Here is a 21,020-nt window from a genome sequence, read left to right as displayed (position 1 = left end):
GGCCAGGCTGGAGGGCGCCGCGTGCTGGCCCGGCCCCCGCAGGGATCAGCGGCCCCGCGGGCGGCTGGAGGTGGCTTTGTTTGGGTGGTAATTTCGGGCCCCTCTTGGGAGCCCTTAATGATCAGAAAATCGAATAAACAAGGAAATCCGGTATTTCACACCCAGCCCTGGCCCAGGCCGGAGCGTCTGTGTGTTTCCTCTTCGCCTCCCCACGGGCTGCTGTCTCATGCGGGCACATTGGATGGGGGGAAATTTCCCTGCATCCACCCTAGCCGGCTGGTCCTGCGCTCTTGGTCCAGCTGGGGAGGCAGCACGTCGCCCCCGGGCCCGTTCAGCAGACAAAGATCGAGTGCTGCACGAATGGAAGGGCTGGGATGGGGCCTTGGCCCTCCTTGGGGAGTCCGCCGCTTTGGAGAGAACCCTGCCGGCCCTGTCCCCAGAGGGGCTGGATCTGGGGAGGGAGGATGGGGTGTCTCCGAGGTTCTGCCTCTGAGAGGGCAGGATGCTGTGACGCTGATGCCCATCGTCAGGCCTTCAGACAGAGCTGAGCGGGGCGGGGTCGCATGGACTTACCTGGGACTTGAAGGGGCACAGAGGCAGAAGTGAGGTGGGCAGAGGACAGGGCACCTGGAGGTGCGGGGCTTTGTGTTGGGTGGGGACACTTCATGCCACGTCACCCCTCCGTTTTTGATTTGGGCTTTTCTCTTTGAGGGGGTCTGATGGTGGGAGAGTGCCAGTCTGGGACTGGTCACCAATGAAGGGATGGTGGAGGACATCATTCAGCCCTGTGTGATGGGGGTGGGAGTCTGAGTCCGGGTCTACGGTGGGTCTGAGCAGGTCTCTGGTTTCCCTGGTTTGTAGATGACCCAGATTCCAGGATTCCAGGGCAGTCACTCAGAGATGACTATGGAAAACACCCCAGGGCAGGTGCCATCACCCCCACCACCACCAGCCACCTGGCCAGCCCTCTGCAGCCTGGAGGGGGTCAGGGGATGGCTGATCACAGCTCTGGGGTTGAGGGAGGGAGACCGAGGTGCCCTCCCCCCACGTCCCCGGCTGCACTCAGCATCACTGGGCACAGACCTGTTGGCCCCGGATGGCCTGAGACAAAGAGGAGCCCCAAAGGTGCCTGGTGGGCCGGCTGGGTGGGGCCAGGCTGCTGCGTGGCTGACCGTGCAGCAGGATCCTCTGGGGGGCGAGGGCGAGGGAGGGTACGGTGTGGGTGGGCGTGTGGGAGTGGGAGATGTAGATAAGACAGCTGCAGCTGAGTGGGAGAGTCCGGGCGCATCATAAAAGGAAACTGTGAACCAGGGCTGGGAAGGAGGGGACTTGGGGTGCCCCTCCCAGGGGGCTTTCCTTTAGACTCCATCTTACCCAAGAGAGCCAAACAAAGCCCCCCCGCCCCCACAAGCAGGGCCCCCAGGCTAGACTGGGGCAGGGTAAGATGTGGGAAAGCCCGCGGCCTTGGCATCTTGTGCAGAGTGAGGAAGAGCTGGTGTTCCCTTCCCACCGCCGCCAGAAGTTCCCGGGACCCTTCCCGCCCAGAGGGCATTGTGCCTGCCCACTGCTCCGGCTTCTGCCCGTGACAGGCGTCATCTCTGCTTCCACGGAGATTGCCCCGGGGGGAGCCGGACGCCCCCACTCCTTGCCTCTGTTGCTGATCTGGATGGAGGGGTGGGGAGATTTGAGCATCAGAAGAGCCGGGCTTTCAGGGCCTCCTGGAAGGTGAAGGCCCCACCCACTCCTCCCCTCCCACCCCAGCCCAAGCGCCCAGCCAGGCACACGCCAGACCTCAACGCGCAGCTGGCCGTGGAGGGCAGACAATGCCTGGACAGAGCCCAGTTTCTAATCAGAAAGCTGAGGACAGGACCTGGCTTGGGCTGGGGCTGGGACGGGGAGCAGATGGTACCACTGGGGGGCTGTAGGGGAGAATTCTCCGGGCTTTGGGGTCCCCTTCAACCCCCCCAGCCCCACCCTTGGCAATCGCTTGTCCCACTTAAAGGATTGGGCGGTGGGCTGGAGTAGCGTAGAGCATTGCTGGGAAGAACCAAGGATTTGGAATTGCCGAGAGCCTAGCCCAGCAGCACACCGAGCTGTCTTTTTGGAAACCCTTTCTTATATCTAACTGAGAATAACTAAAGGCAAGCCCTGGGTCCCACTCTTGAGACAGGGAGGCCGGGAAAGAGACAGACTTGGTCTGGGGACGGGTGTGTGCGTAGGTGTAAGGGTGGAGGTCCGGGAGCTGCTAGACTAGGTAAGAAGTGCCAGGCCCAGGGCTCTTGGCCCTGTAATCTCTCCAGATGAGGATCAAAGCTGGCTTGTCTGCAGAGCCACGGGGAAGGCCAAGGGGGTGCAGAGCCAGAGGAGGCGACTTTCAGGACCTGGGGCTATGGGATAAGGGGAGAAGGTGTACGTGTGAGCAGACCCCAAAGCCCCACCCCAGGCCACCCTGGAGTCTGGCCCATCTGCCCCTGAACTCTGCCCCGGGACTCCCAGGCCAGCCCCTCCAGCCTGCCCCGTGATACGTTTATCCATAAATCCCCTCGTACGATAAGGACTCTCTCAGCTCCTCAGCTCCGAGGCTGGCCTAGGGGCCCGCTTCTACCTGGGGCCGGGGTTTGGACGGGGTGCTGGGGAGAGCTGACCTGCCCCAGGCTGCAGAAATACAGGCCTGACTAGTGGGGGGAGAAGGGGAAGGGGTGGCTGTTAAGAAATGCCAGTTGGCAAAGTTGAGAATGGGGAAGGAAGCCAAGTCACGTGGTGCATTTATTTAAGACCCTTTCAAGCCCCCAGCTCTGAGCCCCCAGCCCGAGGGGAGCCCTCAGTATGGCCTAACCTCCTTCCCCCTTATCTTTGCCTGGTTTCCTTAAGCTTCCTTCCTTAGTCTGCTAGGGTGGGGATGGGGGCTCTGCCGGTTCCACATCCATCCCTGGACACTGCAGGGTCAGGCAGGGGCTGGAAAGGGGACGGGGAGCACCAGCCAGGGGCCCAGGGACAGTCAGATGGCAGCCCTGCTCTCTCCTTCAGGTTCTCTAGCTGCAGTTATTCCCCTGGATCCAGGCTCCTCTGACGTCTTAAGTCAGTGTCTGTCTAAATTTTGAATCAAGACAATTGGTGGTTTGGGACAAAGACACTGAAGACAGAAAAAACTGAGTGAGGGTGGGGATGCCGTGCCTTCAGAGCCCCCCTTCCCCGCCCCCTGCCCCCACTCTGGCGGAGTCCAAGGCCAGTCAAGGCCAACCAGTGCCCTCTGTGGCCCCTGCTGTCCAGTTCACAGACCTGGAAAACTGAGGCCCAGGCAGGGCCTCCTGTGGCCAGTGGAGACCTGAGAGTCTCGGTGGCGGGCTTCTGCTGCAGAAATAGGGCTTACGTCATCACCAGGAAGTGCAGTGTAGTAACCGCAGGCCCCGGAAGTGTGCCCCCCACCCCGCCCCAGCCAGCCTGCCTGATTGGCTCTCAGCTTTTGAAGACCTCATAGAGGGGGGTGGGGCGGGGGCTGAGGAAGTGGCTGAGGTGACATGTGCCTGGCACCCTTATTCCTACAGCTCTGGGGGCAGAGGGCAGGGCTGGGGCCCACGAAGTCGGTTACTGGCTGGGTCATGGGGCCCCATTTCTGTTTTTCCTTCTGGGCCTCAGTTTTACCCACTGTAGAATGGGATCAGCGCTTTGTTCTGGTTTGTCCATTTGTGACGAGGAGCGGTTTGGATGCAGTAGAAGGTGGCCGGTCCTTAAAGGGTGACTCTTGAGAAGCTAAGTGTGAATAAAATGTTTTAAAAATAAGCCCTTAAAGTGTACCTAAGCGGTGTCTCTCTGGGTTAAGCCACAGTGACTGGTAGGTAAAAAGAGGAATTCACCTCGAGCCCTTGGATCGATTGATTGATGATTGATTGCAGGAAGCTCGCTGTGATAGAAGGACTGAGCAGGGAGGGGCTGGGCGCTGCCATTTCCTGCATGCTCACTGAGCGCCAGGTGTCACGCCTGCGTTGTCCCACGGGAGCCCGCGAGGTGACGGATGTCATGCCCATCGTAGAGATGGGCACAGGCTCACAGCAGTAAATGGAGGCATCTGAATTTGAGCCCAGGGCACCCTTGCTTCCAAGCACGTGCTTCTCACACTGCTCCACGTGGCCTCCTCGTCCGGCTGCTAATTAGCTCTTTCTGGGCACCTCTGTGCCTCCGTTTCCTCCAGCCCTTTCTGCACATCATGGCCGTGACCGCGAACGTGGGAAGGTACTCGGGGAGGCACACAGGGCTGTGCAGATGTGACGGGTGAGGCCGGCTGGGCCTTCTCTGTGGGTTGCCTGTCCCCACGTGCTCCTAGTTTGGGGGAGTTTCTCCCCCACCACCACTGGGTGGGAGCCGCCCTTCTCCCTTTCCTGAGATACACGCAGCTGCCCCTGGAATTTGTTTTCCTGCCTGAGTGCCACCTCGCCACCCTCTAGGGAAGTTCCAGGACAGCCAAGTCTCCTCTTGCTCCCTCTACACCCACCCCCACCCCAAGTGCCCTTGGGCTCCTGTCTCTCTCCTTTAACCTCTAGACAAGCAGCTCCTTAGGAGGAGGCGGGGGCCCTGAGAGGCTACTGGGCTCTGGAGGGGAGGAAGCCTCCTGCTGGGGTGGGGAGTGGGCTGGGATGGTCGGCCTTGACCCCAGGGGCTAATTCTCTGTCCCAGGGGGATGGGGCGGTGGAGCTCAGTGGCAGGGGCCACGGAGCCCACAGCAGGTGGCAGCACTGTTGGCGGCAGTGTCCTGTCCTCTGGAGCACTCCCTCTCTCCCCTCGGCTGCTCTGGGAGTGGAAGGGATGGAGGGCCACGGTTCCCCATCCCCAGGCCCCCAGATGCCTGAGCCCCTGTCCCTCTGCCATCCTCGGCGGAAGCCCGCCATCAGAGTGGTGGCAGAGGCCACCAGTCCTTCCTCTAGGCCGGACTGGTCCTTCCTGAGGCTGGAGTTAAGGCGCCCCGAGGAGAGCCTGGCAGGGCGGCTGGGGACCAGGGCCAGCGGGGTGGGGAGAGGCTCAGGCCAGGCGCCTGTTGCTGTGCATTCCTCAGCAGGGGAGTGTCCCCAGGGCCCAGTCCCCACTGAGCTGTCCCCCACCAGATGCAGATGCCGGCACAGCTCTGGGCTCTGCCGCGTCTCCTGGGAGGTCACGGGAAACCTCTGCCAGATGCCCCGGGATGCCGGAGCACAGCTGAGCGGGCTTCCCTGAGCTGGGAACGCCCTCTTGCCAGGCCCTGAGCTGCTGCTCATAGGCTCACAGGCCTGCAGGCTCGCGTGGCCAACAGCAGGCAGGGGCCTCTGAAGCTCAGGATCGGGACTGGCCGCCCTCGCCCTCGGCCCCTCCTCGCTCCAGCTCCTGCCCTCCCAGCCCCTCTGCCCGCCTGCTTCCTCCCCCGTGCCTGCTTCGGCCATTCTGGGGGTGCCTGGGCCCAGCTGAGATCCCGATGCCCTGGGGGGCTGTGGATAAGACTCCCCGCGCCCTCCCCCATTGGACGGCTTGTCCGGGCATTCCTCAGAAGTCAGTGGCCAGAACCCTGGGATGAACAGAGAGGAAGAGAGAGAGAGAGGTTAAGGGCATCCTCAGGAGGGAGTAGGGTCAGTGTGCTGAACCCCAGGTCTCCTGTAGGTTCCCTCTGAGTGTCTGCACCGCTCCCTGTGCTCCCGGGAAGATGTGTGAGGGCAGAAGTAGGCAGAGGGGGCTGACAGACCCCTTTCACCAGCTGAGCCCTGTAAACCCATGCCCTTTGACCCCGCCGTACAAAGCCTTCTTTTTTGGGGGTTCAGAGCCAGTCTTTTCCCTGCGGCAGCCTCAGGAAGGCTGGGCTGGGGAGGGTCTGAGAGGCCAGGAGAAGGGCCGGTGGGAGGACACCTGGGCCCTCTGGCTGTCATGGGGCTCCCCACACTGCACCCCTGCAGCTAAAAGGGCCAGCACCCCAGGCTGGACCTGCCACCCTGCTTCAGAGAGGACAGGCCCCCACGGGAAGACGCTTTCTCTGTGCTAAGTCGGCTAAAGCCCCCCGGGTGTCTGGGAGCCAGACTCCCCTGAGAGAGCAGGGATTTTGCTTCCAGCCGCCTTCCCGGAGCTGGCAGGCTGCCACGGTGGGAGGAGGAGGGGGAGGAGAGGACGCCTGGTAAAGTGGGTGCGGGCGTCCTCTTTCTGCCACAGAGGGAGGTGGGCGCTGTGCTCATGCAGGGAAGCAGCCTTCTGCGTCCTCGGCCCCCTGCTTCCCCTGCCCAGGCCTCGGCTTTCTTCACTACAAAATGGGGAAATGCTTCCCCAGCAGACAGCTCTCAGCCCTGCTGGCAGCTGTCAGCAGGATCATCTTTCTCCAGCCCACCTCTCTCCGCGCCAGGGCTGCTTAGAGGGTGAGGCCAGACTGGGCACAGTCAGGCTTGGTTTGAATTTCACCTCCACCATTAGGAGTGTGTGACTTCGGGCTTGTTCAGATTCTCCTTTCTGAGCCTCAGTAAAGAGGGGTCTTTACACATGACATGTGTTCATGCATGTAAAGGAGCTCCACACGTAGGTTCTCAAAAGATATTAGGTACTGTCCTTATCCGATGAGGCTTGGGTGGTATCAGTGACCATGATTCCAGAGGAGGAAGATTGCACAGTCTCCCAGGCTCCCCTTCCCAGGGCTCCACAGCCTTTGCAGGCAGGAAGTTCCTTCTGCCAGCTTATCTGAATCCCTCCCGCTGTAGCTGGTTTCCCCTTTGGTCTCGCTCTGTCACTGATGGGGACGAGCTGATGATCCCTGGCAGGTCATGGCATGGCCGAGTGATTTGGTGTGCCAGGCAGACAGGAGGTCCTGGGGCTCCTCTTGGTGTCCCCTGCCACACACACACACACTCACACGCACACACACACACACTTCCACGACGGAGGCCACGACAGCCCAGCCCCAGATGAAGGCAGGCACGCGACTGTGGGCTGGCCTGAGGAGGGGAGGCCGTGAAATCTGGGCAACCTTGGGAGCAGGACACCCCAAGACGGGGTGCTGGGCGTCCTTACTTCTCTGGGCCTCCCTGGGCTGTCCCGCTTGGCCAGGGGCTCCTATTCAGGGTTCCAGAAAGGTGTTAGGGGGTCCTGAAGGAGAGAAGAGCAGATAGGCTTATATCCTTGGGGCTTTTTCCAAAGGGACTAGTTACATGGGCGACCGTGGCCATCTGAGGGGAGATTCTAGTCCGGGTCTGTGGTTCTTCTCAAAGACTTAAAGGTGAGGCCTGAGAGGGTGTCTCCCAGCCTGGAAGTTCCCAGAGTGACATTAGTCACAGGTGGGCAGCTGCATGCAGGCTGGTTCTCCCTCCTTCTGCACTGAATCTTCAGGCCCACAGCCAGGAAAGGTGGTCTTCCTAGAAGACGTTGTTACCAATTAGCTATGTGACCTTGAGCTGCATTAATTTCTCTCTGAGCCCTCATTTGTAAATTGGGGCGGGGGGCGATACCCCCCTTAGAACGTGTGCAAAGTGTGGTAGGTACAGCGACCAGCAAAGAGGCATCTTGCTCCCTAAGTGCCGAGTTATTACCTACTGGGGAATTGAGTCAGCAGAGATGTAACGGGGTTCCAGGTACCAGCAAAAAAGGGTGTCAGGAATCAGACCATACACCACAGCTGTAAGAATTTTCTAGGATTCTGCAACAGTTCTTGGTTATTTTAATATCACAGCCTGTTATCTCTCGGAGAAAAGTAGGACTTCTTCGAGGGGAAAGAGCCTGGCGGCCTCATCCCTAGGAATTTTGGGCAAAGATTTGGGGGCAGGTCAATGAGGGATCAAATGAGGGACCGGAGGCAGCTGATTGGGCAGGACGGATTTCACCTGAGAAGCTGAGCTACACCCACCGCCCCTCCCCCAGCCCAAGGTTACTGGGCGGAGCCCTGGGCGATGATTGGCCAGCTTTGTGTGATGTCACCGAGGACGGGGTGGGGTGTGGGGCTCCGGCCGGCTACCCTTTGAGGGAGGGACTTTTCCTCCCGGGCGGTATCAGCATCCCCCCGGCCTGCCTGTCTCCTCTGTCCGCCCCTTCCGCCCTGTGCCGGCTCCCCGAAAAGCCCAGGGACCGTTGAGCTCAGCGGCTGCCGCAGGCCTGGGCTCGGGCTGGCGGCCTCTGTCCCCCGCCTGGAGCACCAGCCCGTGTGGGGGCGGCCCCGAGCGCCCGCAGTCCCTCTGCGCCAGCGTGCGTGGACAGATACTAAAATCACCAGCCACAGCACACCAGCTCCCGCCCCGTTGCGCACCGAGGACCCTGGGCCAGATCCCGCCTCCGAAGAGCTAGCGCCGGCCCTTCCTCCGCGCCCCCGTCCCACCCCCTCCCCCTCCCACCGCCCTCTCTGCGGGTTGCCAAGTGGCGAATAGACCGGGCTCTGTTCTGGGAGATTCCGGGCCTTTCTTAGTGGGGCCGTCCGCCCGCCCTCCCCCTGCAGGACCTGGAGAAGGAATGGGGGAGGTTTGGGGGGGATGGGGCTTGGGGTGAGGTGCCCGTGGGTGACATTCAGGGGGGTCTCTGGACAGAAATGATACTGGACGTTGGGTCCACAAAACTTTGACAAAAACAGGCAGCACGGTTTGCCAATTTGAGTTTCCAAATATTGCATTAAATCATGATTTATCTTGAGTACTGAGTTTTTTCATGCTCCCTTAAATTTTGCACTTGAGGCGAATACCTCAGTCACCTCACCCCGGCCCTGCATCTGGTCCACAGCACCCAGCGTCCATGGTTTACTGGCAAGACCCTGGAACCTGGTTCCCGCCCCTGACCTCCCGCCCGCACCCCAAGGGAGGAACAGGGCTGGGAGTGGTGCCACCCTGCATAGCCGGAAGCTGCCTCCTTCCCCTCATCTGGGGCCGTGATGCTGGCGGAGGGCCACTAGCTCTGAGGGCAGCCCACAGAAGTGACCTCACCCCAGGCGGGGCCGGGACAGGAGCTGCCGGAGGGGAGGGCGATGGAGTTCTTAGAAAGTTAAAGCTGGGAAGAGGTCGTCCAGATGACACAGGAGGAAGCGGGGGCTCCTGGACCACAGGAGGATGGGGCAGGGGCTTGTCCGGGGCCCGTCTTTGTCTCCCGCCTGCAGGGCCTGGGTTCAGATTCTCCACTGGGCAGGGTGTGGTGGGCAGGAGCCCCAGGACGCTCGCCCCCGCTGGACTGTGCCTTGAAGGCTGGGCGCCGGAGCCCAGCCTGGCGCATGTGTGAGGCTGTGGTCAGACTCGCCCCCGGCTGCCTCTTGCCCCTGATGGTGATGCGTGGAGGGAGTTTATATATCCATCTAGACGCTGAGTTTCCCCGGGCAGGAGGCAGCTGGACAAGCGGAGAAGCCGCAGGCTTCAGACTCCCAGCTTCCCTGTATTTACTGTGTGTGACTCAACTGCTTCAAGCCTCGACTTTCCTCTCTGGACAGTGGGCGTTGAAATCCCTAGCTCATCACCTCCCTTAAGTGAGGTGGTCCGTGGCAGGTGCCTGGCCCAGCACCTGCCCATGGAAAGCATCCATGCAATCTTCATTCTCTCTGCTGCCATCTCCAGTTACTCATTCAAGGCCCATTCCCGGGACTAACACGCCCCCCTCCTGGTCCAGGTCAGTGGCTTTGGGAACTAGTGACTCATCCTGGGCCCGTGTCCTCTGTCTCCCAGCTGGTACCCCATTCTCTGGGTAACAGTACTCACCCACCATGGCTGCCAGGCACACTGGTGCGTAGAGTGGGCCGGTGTGGGGCTGTAATCTCTGTAATCTCAGTAATCTCTGACCCCAGAGGACCCCGCAGCAGGTGTGCCAGGCTCTGGAGGGCCCCTCCTCTACGCCCTGTCTCCTAGACTGCTCTCCTGGCCACCCTCTTGGTCTGGGGGCTGGTGGGCGGAGCAGAAGCTGGCCCCTTGTCGACTGGCTCTGCCCGGCAGGGCTGCTGCCCCCTCCCGTGCTCCCACTGTCTCCCGGGACCCTGATTCGATTTCCTCCAATCACCAGCATTGCCATCTGCCTGTGGTAATTAAATGGTGTTTGAACGGGATCCAGAAATCCCATCGCAAGCAGCCCACATGGCAGGGAGGGCGTCTTTGGGAGCTGGTGCCGGCCAGCAGAGCTGGAGGGGCCTCAGAGGCTGCCCCCCGCCAGGCCCCCGGTCCCCCTGGGAGCCCTGGACACCCTGGGCCCCCCGGGCCCGAGCTCCTGATTTCCCGCCCGATGCCCGGTCCCCCCTGAGGTCACTGCCTGGCACGCTGGGCCCTGCCCCTCAGCCACATGAAGGACAGGAGCATCGAAGCAGCAGAGCACGCACCGCCCGGGCTCAGACCCTGCTGCCCCTGCTGCCTGCGGCTGGCCGGGCACCAGCTATTTCCTCATCCACGGCGGGGACCACAGCGTCCCCCTCGGTGTGGTCGTGCGTGTCGGCTGCCACCACCAGCGGTCCAGGTGGGAGCGCTGCAGCCTGGGCGTCTTACTGGCAGGTCAGGTTTCTGGTCTGCAGGTGCAGAAAGGATGGGTGGAATCCACAGCTCCCTTCCCAGCCAGAAACCAGTCTGAGGGGGACTGAGAAGCTGGATTCTCACTACAGCCTGTCCCGGAACAGCTGGATGGGGGGACGGGGTGGTAGCCTCCTTGGACGTCCAGACCTGGCAACTTCCATGGTGTAAGGACCTGTCCACACCTCAGGGGAAAGGCTGCTGCAGGAAGGCCACCATCCATGGGTGTGAACTGGGCCTGGGGTTCTAACCACTTGCTCCCCCGGCCTCTTTAACCCCCTCGCAGCAAAGTGCAGGTAGCAGGCCCAGGTGAGCACCTCACCTGGCCTGCAGCTCTGAGGGGCCTCGGGGGCTGGACAGCCGGGGACAGGGGCAGGATGGCGGCTCGGAGGGCCCGGCTCTGCAGCGAGGCTCCCCGAGGTCCTGGACGCCTGCCGGCCTGGCCCTCGCACTCTTTTCTTCTCCTGGTAAATGTTGGCTTAGGGAGAGGAATGCTGACAAGCAGCTCATTGTGAGAGCCCGGCAGAGGGGCTGGCTTTGTGAGCCCACGAGCCGCGGAGCCTACCCCCCCGCCCCCACCGCCTTACTTTAGGCATCAGGAGGTGCTCCCTGCCAATCCCGACACACGCATGCTCACTGACTCACACTTGGTTGCCATGGGGACCTCCTCCGGCAGTGGCTGCTTGGAAGAGGGGAAGGGGCGGCCGGCGCCTGGAGACGGCCCTGTCCAAGGCTGCGCCCCACCTTAGCCCTGATGCCGCTTCCCTTCCTGTTTACCGGGGAGCCCCCAGGGTCTAGGATTTGGCCCCTCCTGTGGCTGGTGCCCCTGCTGGATGTCCCTGCCTTTCTCCAACTTTTGCCTGGACCTGCTCTGCCGGGCTGTGCCTGGTCCGGCCCCCTTGGCTCCCTGAGAGGAAAGAGCTTGTGCCTGAGACCGCTCCTCCGGCATCTGGTAGAGGGGGGCGGGTCCTGAGCTGGGGGATCCCTGCAGCCCCCGCAGGCCTGGGCAGAGGCGCTGGTCTCCTGCGGAACGCAGCCCCGGGGTGGGCAGCCAGGCCTCGCCCTTCCTTCCCCTACCTGGTCTTGGGCTTTGCCTGCCCAGAAGGGGGCCAGCTGCCTTCTCGCCCCCGCTCTGTGGGACGGACTCACAGGCTCCAATTGGGAGCGTGTGCTTTAATGTCAGTCAGACCTGTCACGATCCGTTACACGACCTTGGGCGAGTCATTTAAACTCTCCCAGCCTCTGTTTTCTCATCTGTAAAATCAGGCAAATAATACATACCTCGCCGGTTTATGGTAAAGGATACATGAATTCATTTAGGTAAAATACCTTTAACATAGATTCTATACGTAGAGTGCTCATAAAACGTTAGCAGCTGCTGCTTTGGGAGGTGTTGATATTGCTATTACTGTTACTGTTAGCGTAGTATTACAAAGCTGCCCTCACCCTAGGTTTCCTTCCTTCTCCTCCCGCTTGTGGGGCAGGAGGGGCCTGGGGGAGTGGATGCTTGGCGGCAGGACGGGCAGGAGGGTGGCTGCAGTCCCCCCCGCAGCTGGTCTGACCCAGGACTCCCCCCGCCCCGGGCAGGATCCGGCCCCAGCTGTCAAAAGAGAAGATTGAGGGCTGCCACATCTGCACCTCGGTCACCCCGGGGGAGCCCCAGGTCCTCCTGGGGAAGGACAAGGCCTTCACCTATGACTTCGTCTTTGACCTGGACACGTGGCAGGAGCAGATTTACTCTACCTGCGTGAGCAAGCTCGTGGAGGGCTGCTTCGAGGGCTACAATGCCACGGTGCTGGCCTACGGGCAGGTAAGCTATACCTCCTCCCACCTACAGCCACTGCAGCCCCGGGCTCCCTGTCTGACGGGAGAGAGAGCCGCCCTCGGAGCAGCTGAGACGCGGCTGCAGTTTTGTCTGTGGTCCGAGGGTGCTGCCGCGTTGCTGGCTGTGGCTTTGGGACCAGGCCGGGCAGGGACCCAGGCTGGGAGGTAAATGAGGGGGACGCAGCCAGGGTCCGGGGCTCGCTGGCGCCCCCAGGGTGCTGGATAACACCCTCCTCCCGTCTTTGCCAACGCAGACGGGGGCCGGGAAGACATACACTATGGGCACCGGTTTCGACGTGGCGATGGCGGAGGAGGAGCAGGGCATCATCCCGAGGGCCATCGCGCACCTCTTTGGGGGCATCGCTGAGCGCAAGCGGCGGGCACAGGAGCAGGGTGTGGCTGGGCCCGAGTTCAAAGTCAGCGCCCAGTTCCTGGAGGTACCGTGGCCTTGTGGGTGGGCTGGAGGGAGACGGGGGCAGCAAGACCTGGAAGCTGGGCTCCCCGCCAGGGCCGCGGGAAGAGCCTGGGGAGCCAGGGAGGCATCTGCCTGTGATGAGCTTCCCGCTGCTGGAAGTATCCCAGCCGGAGCCGGAGGACCACCGGGTGGGACACTGAAGGGGCTCGCTGCCTCAGACAGAGCTTGAGTCAGTGAGAACCTGTAGGAGCTCTTCCAACCCTGACTGATTACAGCCCCGACATGTACCAGATGTGTGACCTTGGGCAAGTCATTTCACCACTCTGCAAAATGGGGGTGATGACACCTGTTTCCTAGGGGTTTCAGGGGATGATGAGGAAGCACGTGCCCAGCACACAGTGAGACTCTAGTTCTCGCCCCTTCTGGCCTCTGCTGGGTCCTCCCCAGCCTCAGAGCGGCCTGCCCTGTCCCTTTCTGGCTGAGGTCCTTCCTGACCCTCTGAGCCTTCTCTAACCCCAGGGCAGGAAGGTCCTCCTGAGGGGCCTTTCTGGCATCTGGCCCTGCCTCTCCCTGGGAGGATGTCCGGGTGCCGAGCCCAGGGACCATGGCAGCTAGGGGCTTTGCGGGTGGGGAGGGGACCTCTGGCCTCCCAAGGGGCCTCTCAGAAGCGTCTCCAGGAAGGCCGGTGGGCCTGGGTACTTCTCATGAGGCCCGGTGTCACCAGGCTCCTGCTCTAGCACAGCTGGACCGCGCAGCTCCAGTTCCCAGTGTCCAAACTCCAGCCCACGGACCCCCGGCCCTGGGACGTTTGCTGGGTGTGGGGCCACCCTGGGCTCAGACTGCACCCAGGTTGTCCTCGGGGGGAGAGATGGGGCCCCAGCCCTCCCCAGGTCTCGTGTCCCCCCCCGTGCCCCCCGACCCCGGCCCCAGCGGGGCTGCTTTCCCCTTAGGGGACCTGTACTGTAGACTTGAGAGTTTCTCTTTGCTCTTCTGGACTTTTGCTTCTGATGAAGAGTCTGCCTCTGTGTGTGTATATGTGTGTGTGTGCATATATGTGTATGTGTGTGTATGTGTAGGCACGTGCGTGTGTCTGTATGTATGTGTTTGTGTGTATATGTATGTGTAGATGTGTGTAGGTGCATGTTTCTGTATGTGTGTGCACATGTGCATATGTGTGCGTCTGTGTATGTCTGCATGTGTTCGTGCGTATGTGTATGTGTGTAGGTATGTGTGTGCGTATATGTGTATGTGTTTGTGTGTATGCGTGTTCTATGCTGTGTATTTCTATAAGCTTCCTCATCTCTTTGTTTTTTCCTTTCTCCGTCCTTTTGCCATAGAGAGCCCCAAAGAGCAGTTCAGTACCTAGAAAACCCATGCCAAAGGGCGACCCACAAGGGGTTAAACGATGCAGTGCGTCTGTCCCAACAGACAGACAGACACCAAGGCCCCCGTGTCTGCACCGGTCCCTTCCGTTTCCTCTTCCCCTTCCTGTGGGGTATTTCTGTCCCTTTAAGGCCATCAAAGCCTCGGATGTCCGAGGGCTGTGGCCTGCCCCCTCCCCCCACGGGATTCTGTTGGCCGCTGACCAGCTGCCCCGTCCCTCCTGCTCCCCGGCCCCAGCTCCCTGCAGGGTGAAAATTCCAGCAGGTGAAACTTTCCCTGCCAGCAACTCCAAACACAAGAGTCTGCAAGCCTGAGACCACCTGAAATGGGGTGATGCTTCTGGCCAGGCCACCTCCCATGGTGGCGTCCCCAGGCTGCCCTCCATCCCACATTCCTCAGCCCCCAGGGACCATGGGCATCGCATAGGGCGCTGCTCAGCTCTCCACTGAGTCCCACCTCCCCTCCCTCCTGGAGCCACCCCCCCACCCCCCTTCCCGCCCTGTAACATCCCAGGCTCCGCCCCAACCACGTCACATGCTGTTCGTCCACGTGAGGGCTCGAGTCCCCTTGTCCCCACCAGGTCCTTAGCCCCCCACCAGGGCTGAGCGCTGGGTGCCACTTCCTTGGGGAGTGGAAGGGCTCTCAGGATAGCTCTCCCCGGGGCCCAGCTGCCCTGCCCTGTCCAGGGGAAAGATCCCGGAGCCGGAGCCCAGAGAGGGCCAGGGGTGGCCAGGTAGCCTCCCAGAGCCTGGTTTCCACACCTGCAAAGCAGAGCTGGCCTGTGACACGAGAGAGCCCCGGGGGCCCCTCCGCACCCACCTGCACCCAGCGGCTGTCTTCCGCCCGCACAGCTCTACAACGAGGAGATCCTCGACCTCTTCGACAGCGCCCGTGACCCCGACGCCCGCCACCGCAGGTCCAACATCAAGATCCACGAGGACGCCAACGGCGGCATCTACACCACGGGCGTCACCTCCCGCCTCATCAGCTCCCAGGAGGAGGTGAGCATCTGAGGAGCTGCCCGGGGGCTGGGGGCTGGGGCTGGGCTTTGCAGCCAGCTGGTCCTCACGTCGGCCCTCCGCAGCTGATCCAGTGCCTGAAGCAGGGCGCCCTGTCGCGCACCACGGCCAGCACCCAGATGAACGTGCAGAGCTCCCGCTCCCACGCCATCTTCACCATCCACGTGTGCCAGATGCGCCTGTGCACCCGGCCCGACCTGGTGAGCAGCCCGCGGCGTGTCGGAGGGCGGGGTGGGGACGGAGCCCGGGCTCTGGGGGTTCGGGCTCACCCTGCCGGCTTGCGGACCTTTCTTTTTCTCAGGGGGGGAGAACCGGCACGTGCACGCAGTCAGATGCGCTGTGTGTGTGAGACCCCCAGCCACGCTGCACCCCGAATCCCGAGGGCAGGGGCTGAGAGCAGAGGAGCCCAAGGTGGGCGGGGGCCGGGAGTCACACGCCCGCTTCCCTGCAGGTGAACGAGGCCATGACCGGGCTTCCCGACGGCGCCGCTCCCTCGGGCGAGTATGAGACGCTCACCGCCAAGTTTCACTTTGTGGACCTGGCCGGCTCAGAGCGGCTGAAGCGGACGGGGGCCACAGGCGAGCGTGCCAAGGAGGGCATCTCCATCAACTGTGGCCTGGTAGGCACGCGGCGGCCAGCAGGGCTCAGCCTCAGACCCTCCCCAGGCCCCCCTTGGGCCGGCTACTGGCCGGAGCCCCATATGTCCCTACTGTTGGGCCTTTGGGCCTTCCCCCTCCTCTTGTCCCCGACTGCCTGATGTCACCAACCATCACATCTGCCTTTAAACCCTCGGGGAGCCTGAGGGCTGCTGGGGTCAGCGGGACAGGTCCTGCGGCTCACCAGTCGCTGGTCCCCACCCCGCTCCCTCCCTGAGTGCTCTCTAGCGAGCGTGGCCTGTCTCCCGCAGCTGGCCTTGGGCAATGTGATCAGCGCCTTGGGGGACCAGAGCAAGAAAGTGGTGCACGTGCCCTACAGGGACTCCAAGCTCACCCGGCTCCTCCAGGACTCGCTGGGCGGCAACAGGTACCCGCCCACCGCCCCAGGGAGGGGCAGGGGTGAAGGCGCAGGGGCACACTGGTGGGAGGGTTGGAGCCAGAAGGCCCAGTGGACAGGGGGCCCTCCCGCCCCTGTGGGCCACAGGCCTCGAGGTGCCCGTCGGCCACTACGGTCGGACCCAGCTTTCTCGTCTGCACAGCAGGGAGGAATAGTCCTAAAGGAGGTGCTAGAGCCCAAAGGGGAAATAGACGGGGACGCTAAGGACACACAGGGCCATGATTTCGGCGATGACACATCACGGCCTCCCTCTCTGTGGTCACCACTGTTGGAGTGGAAACCTGGGCTAGGTAGTCCGGATCCCCACGTCCCAGGTTCTGCCCAGGTCCTTAGGGCTTCCAGGCGGGAGCGGGATCTGCTCTGAAGTGATGCTCCTGGGCCGGCCATGCCCTCGTCCCTCACTCCGCACCCCACCGCCCCATGCTCCCCAGCCAGACCATCATGATCGCCTGCGTGAGCCCCTCTGACCGGGACTTCATGGAGACGCTCAACACACTCAAATACGCCAACCGAGCCCGCAACATCAAGAACAAGGTGGTGGTGAACCAGGACAAGACCAGCCAGCAGATCAGCGCGCTGCGGGCCGAGATTGCGCGCCTGCAGATGGAGCTGATGGAGTACAAGGCGGTGAGCAGGCCCCCCCACACACACCGGGCCTCCCTGCGCCCTGGGCATCGCCATGTGCCAGCCACGGCGCCCAGTGCCGGGCTCACCTGGTGGGTGACCTGTGCATACGAAGTCGGAGCCCTCAGGGCTTAGAATATAAGAGAAGGAAGAGCACACCCCTGGTTGCGTAGATCTCATGTGTAGGGCAGACGCTCTGCTGGGGTTTCCCGTCTGCTGAATATGCCGTGTTGGACCAGACAAGACTCTAAGCTGCGGCACAGGATGAGGAGAGTTGATGGGGACCACGTGAGTGGTCCAGCGTGCCTGGGGGATGCTGCAGGGGAGAGGGTTGGCCCTCCTTGCTCAGGTGGTCAGGGAGGGCCTCATGGAGGAGGGGACCTTTTATAGGATCTTGAGGAATGAATGAGATACCAGCAAAAGGAACTGTAGCAGGTGTCCTAGGATGCCAACAAGCCACGTGCAAAGGAACAGAGACAGGAAAAACGAGTGCCTTTGGGGGAGCGTCCCATTCTATGTGACTAAGGCAAAAGTCACCAGCCGTGGCCCCTGGCCTGAACCTAGCACACAAGTGGGTTTTGGTTTGACTCGCCCTTTGCTTTAAAAGAATGCAATGTAGTTGTCGTGCTTTCTGAAAATCAGGGAGTTTCCGTTTTTCTTTAAAAATTTGAAGATGTAACAATCTGGTGCCGAGCTGGCTGGAGTGGCCCAAGTGGCTGCCCCGTTTAGACTGAGTGCAACTCTGTGCTCCGATCCCCACCCCTCCCTGTAGTCTCATACCCAGACTGCCTTCCTCCTTCATGCCGACCACCGGGGCCCTTCGGGTTCCGACCCTCGGGTTCATGTCTGGGGAGACAGGAAGGTGCGCAGTGGAGAGGGAGGTGGAGTGAGAACGCAGTGGCCTGGAGTGGCTGGTCACAAAATGTGGACTTCTTGTTGTCACTGGGGCCACGGCAGGTTTCTGAGCGCTGGGAGGTTGGCAGGGCCGCCACGCCGAGGGAGGGGCCGGGGCGGGGGTGGCAGGGAAGAGTATCATCCCCCCCTCCCCACCCCTGACCCCTCCCCCCGCCCCTCCTCCCAGGGCAAGAGGGTGATCGGGGAGGATGGCGCCGAGGGCTACAGTGACCTGTTCCGGGAGAACGCGATGCTGCAGAAGGAGAACGGGGCGCTGCGCCTGCGGGTCAAGGCCATGCAGGAGGCCATCGACGCCATCAACAACCGCGTCACCCAGCTCATGAGCCAGGAGGCCAACCTGCTCCTGGCCAAGGCCGGTGAGTCAGGTGCGCCAGGCTGGCTCTGGGCGCGGGTGGGCTGGGCCCTCCGACCCTCACCCAGCCCGGGACGTGGGGCATGCAGGTTGGCGTTTTCTTTCTCTGAAAATGCGATCATATGTACTGTCCTGTGACTCCTTTTCCACTTAGCATTATGCCGTAGGGATCTTTCTGTATTTTTTTAAAATTATTGTTATTTTTGGCTGCGTTGGGTCTTCGTTGCTGCGTGCGGGCTTTCTCTAGTTGCAGCGAGCGGGGGCTACTCTTCGTTGCAGTTCTTCTCTCTGCGGCGGCTTCTCCTGTCGCAGAACACGGGCGCTAGGTGCGCGGGCTCAGTAGTTGTGGCTCGCGGGCTCTAGAGCGCAGGCTCCGTAGTTGTGGTGCACGGGCTTAGTTGCTCCGTGGCATGTGGGATCTTCCCAGACCAGGGCTCGAACCCGTGTCCCCTGCATTGGCAGGCGGATTCTTAACCACTGCGCCGCCAAGGAAGTCCCGGGATCTTTCCGTATTAAAAACACACAAGCCTACTTAATTCTCTTCAGCCACAGTGTTCCATACGTGATGGCGACGAATAATTTATCATAACAGCCTCTATTGATGGATATTTGCTTGTTTCCAGTCTCGCTGTTACCAGCTGCACCTGTGTGCCTCTGCGCCCACAGACAAGTCCCTCTTTGATAGATTCCTGCTTGAAAAAAGCCCTGTTGGAGGCACTGATACAAGACCACCAGCTTGGAGCTAAGGTCCTCGCTGTACTTACTATCTTCTTAACTGTTCTTCCTCCCTGCCACCCCCTCAGGAGACGGCAACGAGGCCATCGGTGCTCTGATCCAGAACTACATCCGGGAGATTGAGGAGCTGCGGTGAGTGAGCCCCTGCACACCTGGGAGCCCGGGGGCCGAGGCAGTGCCGCTCACCTGCCCCCCACCCTCCCTTCCGCAGGACCAAGCTCCTGGAGAGCGAGGCCATGAACGAGTCCCTGCGTCGCAGCCTCTCTCGGGCCTCGACCCGGGGTCCCTACTCCCTGGGCGCGTCCCCGGTCGTCCCGACCAGCTCCATGGAGGACGCCTCTGAGGTCATCCGCCGAGCCAAGCAGGACCTGGAGAGGCTCAAGAAGAAGGAGGTCAGGCAGCGGAGAAAGAGGTGAGGGGAGGCTCCCCGCAGGCGGCCCCCAGGACCCCGTGCCCAGCAGGGGCTGTGCGTACCCCGGGTGACCTGGGGACTCAGTGGGCGGGTCTGGTTTGTGGGCGGAAGCCTCCCACGCTGGGCTTTCCCCGAGGAGAGGGAGGGTGGAGTCCACCCAGGGTTCATTCTGAGTTGGGGGCCAGGGGAGAGCAGTGGATCCCTGCAGAACCGGAGCCCAGCCCCCTACAGGGCCCTAGAGAGGAGGCGCTCTTGCCCCCCCATCCCCCCCGCCCCACCCACACACTGGAGGCAGGTTAGTCCCCTAACCGGTCCACCCTTCACTCCTGGGCAGCCCAGAGAAGGAAGCCTTCAAAAAGAGGGCAAAACTCCAACAGGAGAACAGCGAGGAGACGGATGACAATGAGGCCGAGGAGGTGAGGGTGCCCCACCCACCTGGGGCTACCCCCATGTCCCTGCCGGGGTGAGGGTCCCCGTGACATCCGGGTGCCGGGGAGGGGCTGGGGTCAGCCTCCAGTTGATCCTTATGCCTCCGGGTAGCTGACTGGTCACCATGGTGATGTCCATCCTTCAGCCCCTCCTCCCAGGTGGGTGATGGGGGCGGGAGGCTTCTACAGAGGGGCTCTGCCCAGGCTTTGGGAGGAGTGGGTGGGACTCTCCCAGGAGGGAGGGTGAGCCGAGGTCCCCCCAGCACCGTGACCCACCCACTCCCCACCCTCCTGACGGTGCCTGGTGCCCAGGAGGACGAGGAGCCGGAGGAGAGCGGCTGTGAGGAGGAGGACGAGGACTCGGGCAGCGAGGAGAGCCTGGTGGACTCGGACTCCGACCCCGAGGAGAAGGGTGCGTGCTCCGGGGTGGGGTGCCCAGGACGGGGGTGCTCCTGGGTGGGGGTGCCCGGGGCGGGGTGCTCCTGGGCGGGGTGCCCGGGGCGGGGTGCCCGGGGTGGGGGTGCTTCTGGGCGGGGCTGCCTGCCACGCAGGCCCAGAGAAACTGCTCGGGGCAGTGGGTGTCCTGGCCAAACTCAGGCGTGAAACCAGTAGTAGCAGAACAACAGGGATGCGATGGCAGCAGCAAACTCTCACTGAGCACCCACTGGTGCCGGGCACTGAGGTGAGCTCTGCCCATCACGTGCCTGGCCTCTGCATCCTCACAACCACCCTGGACGGAGGTGTTAGGACTCCTCCCAAGCTCACGAGGGTTGGTGGCCTCCCCCAGTGTGGGAGATGCAGAGCTGGGCCTTAGACCTAGGTCTGGCTGGTCTGAAGCCCACTCCTCTAAACGGGACGTGTGTCCCTCAGCTCTGCTCTGACCCAGAGTCCTGCTGGCTGCTCTGGGTCCTCTCCCTCCTCCAGCCCTGCTGGCTCCCAGGTCGTCCACGGCGAGTGGGCATCAGCCTCTGGGGCACAGCAGGGGTGGGTGGGACGCCTGGTCCCCCCACCCCCAGCTCCCTGGCCCAGGCCTGCACTTCCCGGGCAGCTCTTTAAGGGTGTTGCCACCTGGCAGCACCTTCCCACCATGGGATGTGTCACTTCCTCTCGCCACTGGTCACTGAGTGGTCACAGCTGGCTAGGGGAAGGCCCGTCCCCTCCACCACGCCCCTGGCCCCCAGTCCAACTGTCTCTGCCCCCACAGAGGTGAACTACCAGGCTGACCTGGCCGACCTGACGTGCGAGATCGAAATCAAGCAGAAGCTGATTGACGAGCTGGAGAACAGCCAGCGGCGGCTGCAGACACTCAAGCACCAGTACGAGGAGAAGCTGATCCTGCTGCAGAACAAGATTCGGGACACGCAGCTGGAGCGGGACCGCGTGCTGCAGAACCTCAGTGAGGCCCCGCCCCA

The 21,020-nt window shown here is 62.2% G+C and overlaps 1 protein-coding gene across 3 annotated transcripts in view; it reads left to right on the top strand.

Moving 5' to 3' along the window:
- Positions 1 to 21,020, top strand: part of KIF21B (kinesin family member 21B) — a 48,530-nt gene that overhangs the window by 476 nt on the left and 27,034 nt on the right. For all 3 annotated transcript variants that reach the window (XR_009007767.1, XM_057544537.1, XM_057544532.1), the window contains exons 2-14: positions 12,036 to 12,258; positions 12,527 to 12,709; positions 14,922 to 15,071; positions 15,155 to 15,289; positions 15,541 to 15,708; positions 15,997 to 16,112; positions 16,574 to 16,769; positions 17,848 to 18,037; positions 18,837 to 18,900; positions 18,980 to 19,180; positions 19,515 to 19,596; positions 19,921 to 20,020; positions 20,813 to 21,004. Coding sequence is in view for 2 of the 3 variants with exons in the window: in XM_057544537.1 (XP_057400520.1) it covers positions 12,036 to 12,258; positions 12,527 to 12,709; positions 14,922 to 15,071; positions 15,155 to 15,289; positions 15,541 to 15,708; positions 15,997 to 16,112; positions 16,574 to 16,769; positions 17,848 to 18,037; positions 18,837 to 18,900; positions 18,980 to 19,180; positions 19,515 to 19,596; positions 19,921 to 20,020; positions 20,813 to 21,004 (2,000 nt within the window). In the remaining variant the exon portion in view is untranslated. The remainder of the gene's footprint in view (positions 1 to 12,035; positions 12,259 to 12,526; positions 12,710 to 14,921; positions 15,072 to 15,154; positions 15,290 to 15,540; positions 15,709 to 15,996; positions 16,113 to 16,573; positions 16,770 to 17,847; positions 18,038 to 18,836; positions 18,901 to 18,979; positions 19,181 to 19,514; positions 19,597 to 19,920; positions 20,021 to 20,812; positions 21,005 to 21,020) is intronic.

Source organism: Balaenoptera acutorostrata, chromosome 1, assembly GCF_949987535.1.
Source record: "Balaenoptera acutorostrata chromosome 1, mBalAcu1.1, whole genome shotgun sequence".
Taxonomy (NCBI): domain Eukaryota; kingdom Metazoa; phylum Chordata; class Mammalia; order Artiodactyla; family Balaenopteridae; genus Balaenoptera; species Balaenoptera acutorostrata.
The sequence above is the reverse complement of the archived record's forward strand: the minus strand, read 5'-3'. Positions and strand labels throughout refer to the sequence as shown.